Below are 12,213 nucleotides of genomic sequence, written 5' to 3' on the forward strand. Positions count from 1 at the left end.
AAAAATTCAATAACAATCCATTTTCCATTCTATAAATGAATCTTTCAGTAATGGATTATCGTATACATTTCTAAAGCAGAGAAAGAAGTAAAAAAAAAAAAACTTCCTTCAAATTCAATATTTTTTTGTTTTTTGAAACTTGCCTTTATAACCTTAAAAGGAAACTTTTAATCATTTATGTCACATTACATGGTTTTTATAAATAAAAATTTATCTCAGTATGTCATTTTTTTATCCAATATCCTAAGTGAAAAAAACTGTAACAGGTCTGTATACTGTTTCACAGTTCCGTTTGGCATTTTATGAACCCCACAGGTTCACATCAAAATATACACACATTCTTTATAAGCACCTACACACAATCGTTGATGTGCATATATATGTGCATATATGTATTTGTTTCACACTAATATACTTTCTCAAGACGAAATGTTACTTATTTTTGGAAGTTATTATACATTATTGGCCCTCATATTTGTGCCTTCAGAGGTCAGGAAATAGCAAAATAAAAATTGACTGCACGTATCGATTTCAACATATTGTGAAAAAGTAACATGATTTTCTTCCTAAGACACACACAGTTTCATTTCATGTATTTTGGACTTATGTTAGGCTGCACCCACTGTCTTTATTTCATATTTGTATAATTTTCTTAAACAACTGAATTATTTTCAATGCCCTGAGAGTAACAGATCAGACTTGATACTTTCCAGTTCCCTAAACAGTATGGATGACATGTTTTGGTCATCATTCCCAGAGACACATCTCCCACAAGCACCTTCTGAAACTCTTTTACCAAAATGGTGTTCCATGAAAATTGACATACTCAAGGTTTCTACAGTCCCTCCTCCCTATCTTCCACGAAACATCCACTTTGAGATGTGATGAAATTCCTTGGATAGGAGTAAAAGACCAATTGCAGCATTATTAATAAACCCTAATAAAAGGGATAAGACCCATTGGACATTAACTCTGGCATTAGAGAATTTTATTTTTCTCATGTACTTCACTTCAGCAGGCATACACATAGAAACAAAAATCCCAACGTTATTTTCTACCATTCTGTACTATCATTATAGCAACAAAAGTAAAAGATCAGATAAAGGTATGAGAATATGAAAAATCTAATACTTTTATGACTACAGCCCTAATCCTGGATCCAATACGTTCCTAATCATTCCTGTAAGCATAGATGATGCCTGAGCAAAAGCATTATTGTTTGGACTTTCATCTGAAAAACTTAATGCCACTGCCTTGATTGGCTATGATTCACTTTCCTGGCAGCACAGTGGAAGTAAATTACAACTATTTGCTGTACAATATTTCTCTGTAACTGAAAACTAATCATTTTATAAAGCCAAGTGCATTAGCCAGGGATGTCCATAATACCCTAACTGTAAAAGAACAATACATAATCATATTGCAACTAAACAAACAAGAAAGTGATATTCATTTACTCTTGTTGTCAAGAAATTCCAAATAAACTATCCCTGGAGTACAGATCTCCAGAAAAAAATCTGCGTATCTCAGAGCACTTAAAAGACCCTACTGTCAAAGTCCCCTTGCCACATTTGTTGTCAAATCACTGAGAATGTAGCTAAAATTTTTCACTCCGTTTCTTTGGGAAACACAGGATGTGATTAGCTCAAAACCCCATTAACATTATAAATTAACATTTATAGTCCTTTAGAAAAATTGTATATTTTATTAGTCTCTATGCCTTACTGCAATATTAAAAATTTTGCTGGGCCTTGCTTTACTAAATGCAGACTGTCTGGAGGTTCCTTGTTCTTTGGAAAAAAAAATTCTTGACTTAAAACAGCTGTAATATTGGAATCTGCATCTTCATCTGTCCTGTACTTGAAATCAGTAACAATTTAATAGGGAATTTGTATATGTACATATATGTTCCTTATCGAATTAATATATGGTTTTGCAAATTTGGTCTAAAATTCTAGATTAGGATTTCTTTGGCATATTAGATTACTGACATTTTTTTTTCTTTTTCCCCTGGAATTTTTTTGTGGATTTATGCATCTCTACCCAAAGTTTACTTTCTGCATAACTTATGCTGAGTTAGGATGTTTGCACATTTTTCCATGGAATATCATACATAACCTTCATTATAGAGTGACAAAGTAGCCATGAAAACTGTCTTCTTGTGAGTATAGAGATAAATGTTTAGCTGTTGGTTTGAAATTAAATTGTATTGTCATGTAGAAGACCATCTCTTTGATCTTTTACTTCAAAACAAACAACAAAAAAAGAACAAAAGGTGTATAGTATGGCATATTTGAGTGAATTACATTGATAAATTCAGACTTGAAAAATATTTGAAGAGAGGTTTTGTGAGTCTATGAATATATACAGTTTGCTTTAAGCAAAAAACAGGATCTCAAACAACAGAAGAGATATGACCAGTTGCTTGTCAGGAACCCACTGATGCTTATTCAGCTTGGGACAAATTACTTTGGAAATAAAAGGTCAGAGCACTTGAAGTTCTGGTTTAATGAATTAGCAATCAGACTGAAAAGCACTAAAACGACAAGTGATATTTTCTGGCATATTGCAAATTATCATAAGAAATTGTCCTATGACCCCGGGATATGTTTACAGAAAAGAAATGTTATTTTAATGAGAAAGGAAAATACACTAACATTATAAACTGGAAACAAATATGAATATTTAAAACAATAAAAACACACATGAAAGGTATGTTACAGGCACTTAACAATTAAAGAGTCATGGATGACATAGCATAAGACAACATAACTGGAAGAAGCTGTAATATATTTTTAAATATTAAATAATGCAAATCAGTAGCTTTATTTAAAGAGACAGTTGTGCTGGATTTCCAGCTTAGCCTAATAAATGTAACTAATAATGATTACTGGAAATTCAGAGAACAGAGCCTTAGCATAGAATAGTAATGCTTAATCTGCAAGGTAAATAAATAAATACCAAGCATAAAAAATGCACTCAAAAGAGATGGCTTTCAAATAGCTAACCAGAAAAATGGGGAAAGAGCTAAATTATAAACAAAACATAAAAAAGCTGAAAAACCTAACAGATAAGGAAAAATAAAACTGAAATACAACAGCAGCATTTATTTTATTATAAGTTATTTGATTTTATTTTACAGAGATAACAGGACAAAGTGAATTGTGTCTTATTTTTTAGGAGAGTAAGTAAAAATAAAATAAAATGCCAAGATACTACAAAAACAACATTAAAACAGGGATAGTGGAAATCAGCAGTCATTCAGCTTACCATCTATCTATATTCACCAGAGCTGCTGGTTCAAGCAACAGTAGCTGAACTACAGACTTGCAAAAATGCTAAGTTTTCTATGGTCTATTACCCCTCAAAGCATCACTTTCCCAAAGCATTAGAGATAAAATTTACTATATATAGAAAACATGAGTGGAAATTTAGCATGAGTGAAATTTTCATCATATGACACCTGAGAGGTCGATTCTAGTTCCACTAATAAAAGAAGGAAGCCATGAAGCAGACATGGTGCTTTAAAGAGTGCTGATAGTCCACAGAAGTTATTGATGAGCCCATTTAATGATGATGAAAAAGAAATATTGCCCTTCCTTCCTTCCTTCCTTCCTTCCTTCCTTCCTTCCTTCCTTCCTTCCTTCCTTCCTTCCTTCCTTCCTTCCTTCCTTCCTTCCTTCCTTCCTTCCTTCCTTCCTTCCTTCCTTCCTTCCTTCCTTCCTTCCTTCCTTCCTTCCTTCCTTCCTTCCTTCCTTCCCCTAAAGATTCTCTAATTGCTTATTACCATCAAGTCTTCTGAGATTTTCATTGCTAAAAGCCATGGCTAAATTTTCCTGCATTGTATTGAAAATCTCAACTGTTAGACCTTTGACATGAAAATTACAAGAAAGAGGGAAGAGAGTTCTGTAGCCTTTCCTTATTAGTCTCTATATGGCAGGGTTTCCTATAAGTATGAAGGAAAGAGGTAGAGTCCAAACAATGTGATGAAATTACTTTTGAAACAGAAGAAAGAGAAAAGAAAAAGGTGGAAGAATGTAAAATTTCACTGCCTCGAAAAGGAAGGAACCAAACATCTACACAATCAATTTTTAGAAGGTTTTTTGTCGCTTTTACACAATAATATAAAGGTTTTGGCTATAGGTGTTCAAGACCATAAAGACCTTAATTTAAAATAAGAGAAAGGAACCAACGTATTATTGGAGGAAAAATCACTAAAAATATTTAAACTGACTATATAAACATCTATTCTGTTACTAAAATAATAAAAATCTACTACTATTATTTTTACAAATGTAAGTATTTGATATGTATTTATTTTGACAAATTGATATAGATTTTGAAAAATTCAAAATATACTGGAATAAAAACCATTGTGTCTAAAGTTAACTCAGACTAAATAGTTCTTTTTAAATGTACAACTGTGTAAAATTCTTCCAAGCTGAAAATCTTATTCTTAGAGATAAAGTTCCAATTTAATCTTCACATATGATCAAAGACAATCATGATCTAAAAACTGGACCTTTTCTGTAATTATTTATGATTCATAAAAGATCTGCAAGCCTTGAAGTCTATTTGTAATGCATAAGCTTTGTGCTGTAGAAGAATTATTCAAAGAACCCCTCAAAATTGTTATTTTTTATCATGTATATATAATAAATTATTTCCCAGTAGATTTTTCATTTAAAGCTCTGTAAAAGTATAAAACAGTAATTTTTTCCTGTTTTGGAACCCAAATTTAAGAATTTTTTTAAGCAATTTTGGATTGGTAAAGTAGGATGTCTAATTTTCTATAAATAAAATTATATATTTTCATTCTGCCAGTCTGTGCTAACTATATTGGAATAGATTTTACATGATTAAACTCTATGTCTCATGCAATATAATACAGTGACAACTTTTAGCACTTAAGAACAACTAGAAATTCTCCAGAGTTTATGATTCAGTTCAAAACCTATTCAATAAATCATAAAGTTTTTGAAGTAAAGGCAGCAAGTCAGTATAAAGAATACTTCTTTTATGAAGAATTCATCCATAAAGAATGGAGATACCTGGAAGGTATTAGCTCCTCCTCCCTCAAATCTTACACTCATATCTTAAACTAACCTGAGAAGGTGGTAAAATACTCAATGAAAAATTGTGGCAAAGAAATCAGAATGCTTAAGTGGAGAAATTCAATTTAAAATTTATTCATAGAGAAATGTCATCTGTATTTGCTTTCCTAGTTAATATTTGTCTTACATTTGCAACTCTATAGACCAGTGTCTTTTTCCCAACAACTATTCATTGTCAGTTTTCAAAGGGAAGGAGTCATTGTACTAAATTTCACTGTCAGTATTTATCACAAATTCAAGAAGAAGTTACTTATTGCTTGCAGAGTGATATAAGAATGCAGATGTGAACTCTCAATAAAACAGTCAAGGAAAGAAGAAACATGAGCAAACTATGGAAAATGAGATTGAAAACAAACAGAGCCTGATGTAAATACTTCAGTTCTCTGTCCATACTATAAAATTTAAATCCTGAGACTGACATGATATGCTGAGCTCAACTAGATAATATAATCTTTATTTCATTTAGACTTTTGAGCCCCAACAATAATGCAAGTGACTAAGTACTGATTTAAACAGTTTATTTAAATCTTAGATTTTATTTGGTACTTTAAGTATTTATATAAATGGTGCATTTTCCTTTCTATACATATAATATACTCAAATTATCCATTTCATTTATTCTTGGATTATTCATATTATATATGACCCTTGCAAACATATATACTAGAGCATAGTGACCTTTCTGAACTTAACTGACTGACAGATAAAACAAAAGAAAGAGATAAAAAAGACTTCTAAAAACATTTTTCAATAGATTTAAGTGCTATGGTGACTGTCTTTATTCTGTAGTCTATTTTAATTAGAAACACTAGTTGAAAAATATAGCATCATTTTGCCTCTCCAAAATAAAGAAATTAAGTTTATAAAGTTACTTTATAGGAAAAAAAACCCTTATGACAATTTAAAAATATCCTCTAAGGGAAAAGAGAACTGGAAAGCTAATGGAGCATGTGAAGTACTAACCATATGGAAGCACCCAATGTGGTACCTGTCTATCTGGAGTGCCTCATTTTTGAGGTCTGAAGTGTTGCTTGCTAGTAAAATGCACTAATAACGTGCATATAAACAAAGGGCACAGGTGTATAAATTAATTGCATGTATTCAAATGGATTATAAAATCAGAATTGAGAAAACCAGAGAAAAATTTCAAGCAAAAATTTCAACAAGTGAGAAATTGAGAAAGACTAGTAAAAGTTATGGTCCTGATCAGGAAGTTGGACTACATCTTCCATATTTACTAACAGAGTCTAAAAGTCTAAACTTTTCTAAGTAAAAACCATTTGAATAGAAATTTAAAAAAAAAACCAAAACCCCTATGTTTAATTGTATATTTTTTATAGGAAAAAGGAATACCTGTTCCATTCTGTGCTATCAAGAGGAAAGAAGGGGAAAGCTACTGTTTCATACACTTCTGCAACTTGTTCATATGTATTTTATTTCATTGCCTTAGTGTAAAGCATATGAGGCCATATAGTGTTTTCTTAAGAATTCTTTAGGGCTGAATAATAAAAGGTGTATAAAAATGTGATTTATATGTGTTTCTGAATAAATAATTCCACAATATCCACCTCAATCATGGAAAATTAACTCCAGATGAGAGTATTACCTAACAAGCATCAATAGTTGAACAGACCTATGCATTTATTCATGTGTAAAAATACACATTATAGAGAAGGACAGAGGGTCCAGCTAAATAAGTTTTCTTTCTATGGGGGTGTGTGTGTATAATAAATACACACATTTAAAGATAGCATAACCATAATACTCCCCCGCATTCTTCTTAAAAGTGTGAAGCCAGGCATAATCAACATCTGTTGCAACACCAATACCAGATTATCATTTACTAGAAAAGCATGAAGAACAACTCTCCTAGTAAATATGAATATTTTGATTAACACATGTTCTGCCCATCTGCTGAAATCTTAAAGCAAATTGAAACAAGATAAGTAAATATTTTTCAAGCTACTCATGCAGTTTTTGTCATCATTAGGAGGTTCCACTTGAATTAACTACAGTCTTCTATCTATTTTAAATGACAGTGATGTGCAGAATATGCTTCATCTCAATCTTTGACCTCACGTCTATGGAGAAAATGCTGTCAAGAAATTTACCCAAATAAATGCAGAAAGGAACAATGACATAATTTTTAAATTTACAGAAATATTTCTAAGAGACTGAATTCTACTGGCATGATCAACTGAGAAAGCAGATTTTGAAGAACCTGAAGTAATGCTTCTCTTATCCGATTACAGCCGATTGTAATGGTATCTGGTGTGACATCGCTTTGTTCCATCAGTATATGTTGACATTTTTGTCTTACTTCTTGTACTTTATTGTTAAAATTTCAAGAAAGATGAAGATCAAATGATATGTGTGTTTACACTATGCACACAGAAACTTCTCTGAGACAAAATCTCAAATCCATTATCAGAAAAGGAGACTTGACTTGCATTGCCATAGCAAATTTTGTTACAAAACAAAATATTGTTATAAAACCCCATACATTTGTTATCAGAAGTAAACTCTGAGTACTATTTATTTTACGTTTTGACTTAGACATACGCTATGGAAGAGCTAAACCAAAACAAACACTGCCTATGGGCAAAAAAGTGATGCTTTGCCTTCCAAATTCTACATTAAAGAAATCATGCATAGCAATGTACTTGCACTAATTCTTAAAACATCTGCATTTTGAAAACAGTAGTATTCAAATGGCATTATGATAAAAGTTTCATAATTTTTATAGAAAGATTTGAAATCAAAATGCATAGTTGAAAGCTTGTAGAAGTTAACTTACATGATCAATTAGTTCACGAACCATTCCATTCCACTGTCCGCTGGCATCTTCTTGGGCTCCATATTTTCCATCTTCCACCAGTCTAATCTCATAGGAAAATCCAAGGATAGTAGACAGCTCCCTGAGGAGGTCAATGCAATAACCTTCAAAGCGATCATTTCCATACAAGGGTTTGTCAGACTTCTTGAACATAACATATGGCTCTTCCTGTAAGAATTAAGAAGACAGAACGGATAATGAGTGCCCCCATAACTTCCTTCTTATTTTAGCCTTAAGCAGTAGTCAGTCGGGTGCTTACATATGCATACACTCATGACATAACTCACTGTACAAAGAAATAATGTGAAAACTAGAATCCTTTCAGCTTTGGCTATGTGTCTCTAAAGTCTTCATATATTTTCAAAGATTCTCTCTTTTTTTTGGAAAAAATTACACTCTAAACTCTGTAGACGTGTCTTCAAGGAATGCATATACACACTACTTTCAAATGTGCTCCTTAAGTAATTGCATTAAGTAGTAACATAAAATATATTTTTTGCATGGACAATGAAAGCCTTTTAAAATGCAGAAACATGTGCTTTGGCAACTGAAAAAATTCATTAAAACTGCAAACATCAATCAAATATTTTAAGTATTAGTTTTTACATTTTTTAATACAAGTATCACAAGTATTTAAACAATTTTCTCAATGTTTTGTTAAGCAAAGCATTAAAAAACCCATAGAGGAAGGAAAAAGTCAGTGAAAGCACCTACTTCTCTATTGCCTCAAGTTATAGGCTGCCATTTATAGACTTCAGCAAAACCTGAAAACATTTACTCAAAAAGTAAATTCTATGATAAACATTCCATGAAAACTCATGGAATTTCTTTAAGCATTTATCTTTTATTTTGAACCAAATTCCTTTTTTTTTTTTTTTTTTTTGCATTAAGTGGTATGCAAACAGACAGCAAACAAATTAAAATTATTGGCAGAGTAATCGTAATTACAGGAAGAAAATTTGCATTTATCAAAATAGTATTTTTACAGCTGTTTCTCAGTATAAGATGACCTTTCTCAAATATAAAATTAAAGGGAAAATACAAAAAACAGTTGGTAGTTTTACAACATGGAACAAATATTCAAGCCATGTTTTTTAGGTTAAATATGCAACTCGGTCTTTGCTCACTTTTGAGAGAGACTCTCTTCCTTTTTTATAATTAAAAAGAAAAAGAACCAAGATAAGACAAATAATAGTATATTCAATCATTGCACCAAACACAAAACTCAGTGGATAATCAGCTAAACTCTCCAGGGCAACTTAAGAAAATTCTTAGACCTAAATCCCCCCATCAGCACTCAGTGGGTTTATAAGCACCTCATTCCACAGGCACCTGACAGCTTTAAAAATGTAATCTTCTGCCCTGAGTTTTCCCATGATTTAATCATTATATCCACATAAAACTGGAACTTAAGTACATAAGATTTTACTCAAATGAAAAGGAGAATGCAGGGAAGAATCTTGTTCTTAAAAGAACTGTTATATACTCCTACTGAAATTAGTAAAGTTACATCCATATTTTCAAAAAGTACATCACTGATCTTCATATAATTAGGAAGGAACGAACATGAAATAAATTGTCCAGCCAAACTACTAGGATGTTTTGACAGAAATTTCTCAAACAACAGATAAACATATGACTCTTGAAGAGCTCTTCAAGACGTAGTGCTAAACAAAGACTTAGCAGAAAACATGAAAGTTGAAAAGAATTTATGTGACAAGGATCACTGAATAATTCTTGAGAAGCAGAGATGGTATCAGAGCAAAAACCATGTGTGAATATAGTTGTTAATAAACTTGAGAAACTGATGTTAAATATCTCAAAGAAAAAACTGTATCAGGAATAGTGTGGCCAGCAGGAACAGGGAGATCATTCTTCCCCTGTACTCAGCACTGGTGAGGCCACACCTTGAGTGCTGTGTCCAGTTCTGGGCCCCTCAGTTCAGGAAGGACGTTGAGATGCTTGAGCGTGTCCAGAGGAGGGCAACGAGGCTGGTGAGGGGCTTGGAACACAAACCCTGTGAGGAACGACTGAGGGAGCTGGGGTTGTTCAGCCTGGAGAAAAGGAGAGGTGACCTTATCACTCTCTACAACTTCCTGAAAGGTGGTTGTAGTCAGCTGGACATTGGTCTCTTTCTCCAGGCAGCAACTGACAGAACAAGAGGACACTATCTCAGGCTTTGTCAAGGGAAATATGGGTTGGATATTAGGAAAAAGTTTTTCACAGAAAGAGTGATAAAGTACTGGAATAGTCTGCCCAGGGAGGTGGTGGAGTCACCATCCCTGGACATGTTTAAAAAAAGATTGGGTGTGGCACTTGAGGCCATGATCTAGTTGAGGTGTTAGAACACAGGTTGGACTACATGATCTTGAAGGTCTCTTTCAACCTACACACATTCTGTGAAAACAATTTTTTCCGGTGAAATGACAATTTTCTTAAAGAAAGCACACCAATGGACAAGCAGAAGCTATGATAAGACAAAACACAGTGTGGATTTTTTGTTTTGTTTTTTTTCTGGAGTAGCAGCCATTCTCTTCACATTAACTAATATGGTTTGGATTTGTGCTCATGTCAGTGTTATAACACAGGAATATTTTCATTACTGCTGAGCAATGCTTACAGTGTCATAGCCTGTTCTGCAGGCTTGAAGAAATTCCAATGTAGCTTGGAATGCTATGTGCACAGATCTAAGACATTTGGTCTCAGAGTTGTTCAAATATTTACAATCTTACACATCTCGCAATCTCTGAAATCTTGGCAAGATTCTTGACAACATTTTTGTCTCTGTCTTCCATGCCAAGCAATCCTCAGTTATCTGGGACAGAATTTAAATATGTGTAGTATCAGGGAGGATGTATAACCGTCAATTTATGCTTTTAATTCTCCTTTGCTTAATAAGCACAGCAGGATTTTCTTCATTGACTAATTCAGCTCATTGATACATTCCTATGTATTTTTTCTATCAGATCATTATAGAAATCCTTAGATATGAGAAGACTGATCAATAAGCTATTAATACTCTCTTAATGCTTTTCCAATCTTACACTAAGTAATTTCTTACTGGTACTGGTACTTTTCTTATAATCTTTTACTGTACAAAATGTTTGTTTTTTCTCTTCAGACTTTTTACTTGCTATGTAAAGTGATATCTAACTTAACATGTGCAGGGTTGGTGTTAGCGGCTTCATTTATAATAGCTCTTATTAATCCCACTAGTTTGCTTTTTCCTCATGTAATACACATGGTAGATATTGAACATGGCATTCGGGTACTCTGGACAAGTGCATGCAAAGGGTTCTACATGCTTTATTGGCTCAAGTTTTAAATTTGTAGAATGGGCTAATGTAAAACTGGTTGCTAAACATACTATCAGAAAAGTCTCTGTGCACATTAAAGGTACAATCACCACTGCTTCTTGGTGGATTATCACTTCCACCAAAATCTTTCACGAGGAAAATTATCATTGTTTAGGTAGACAGTTTTCAAACTGAGTGATATGTAGATTGGCAGCTGCTTCATACTTACTTTAACATTGTTCAAAATTTATGTTTTTTCTTCAGTTCCTGAAAGCATGACCCTTATAATTACTGGACCACATAACAAAATGAGTGTTTGAAATCTTCTGAACAGTTTCAGCTGAAATTAAGTCTTTCAACTGGATCTCCCCAGGAAAACAGGGAAATACCTTCCGATAACACTTTTATTATTTCTTGGAATGACCTGAGTAGCTTGAAACAAAAAGTCACTAAATAAACACTGACTATAGACTCCAGAATGAGTGCTCAGGAAGAGACAACATTTCCAGAAATCATTGCTACACTAAATTAACAACAGGTGAGCTTGTTACAAATTTTACGATCAAATTCATCATTTAATGTCTCATAAAATGAAAATATCTTTAGTGAAAAAGGATACAGAAGAGCCCAATCCCAAGCCAGATAAACGCTAAAAAGGAGAATGTAAAAAATCTTCTTTTTTTGAGAAAATTTACTGAAAAGTACACTTACTGAAAGTTTTGGCTACAAAGAACAGTGGAGATTAAAAATGATATCTGCAAATAGAGATAAATCTTTGAAAAGTAATTAATATTGTAACTTTATGGACAGGTTTTAGTTTTAAAAATGTACAGCTAATGCTTGAATGAAAGCACACATTCTAAAAAACAAGTTTTTGCAACTTTCTCTTTTTCTTTTCAGTTTTGAACAATAGATATTTACTTGAATTATTCTGGTGAGTTATATTATATTTCAACCATGAAAATAT

The 12,213-nt window shown here is 32.7% G+C and overlaps 1 protein-coding gene across 8 annotated transcripts in view; it reads right to left on the bottom strand.

The window, feature by feature from the left end:
• The window catches only part of GRIK2 (glutamate ionotropic receptor kainate type subunit 2), a 362,746-nt gene that overhangs the window by 142,581 nt on the left and 207,952 nt on the right, over positions 1–12,213 (bottom strand). For all 8 annotated transcript variants that reach the window (XM_040059108.2, XM_040059107.1, XM_040059110.1 and 5 more), the window contains one exon: positions 7,912–8,118. In XM_040059108.2, the coding sequence (XP_039915042.1) occupies positions 7,912–8,118 (207 nt within the window). The remainder of the gene's footprint in view (positions 1–7,911; positions 8,119–12,213) is intronic.

This window comes from Hirundo rustica, chromosome 3, assembly GCF_015227805.2.
Source record: "Hirundo rustica isolate bHirRus1 chromosome 3, bHirRus1.pri.v3, whole genome shotgun sequence".
In the NCBI taxonomy this organism is placed as follows: Eukaryota; Metazoa; Chordata; class Aves; order Passeriformes; family Hirundinidae; genus Hirundo; species Hirundo rustica.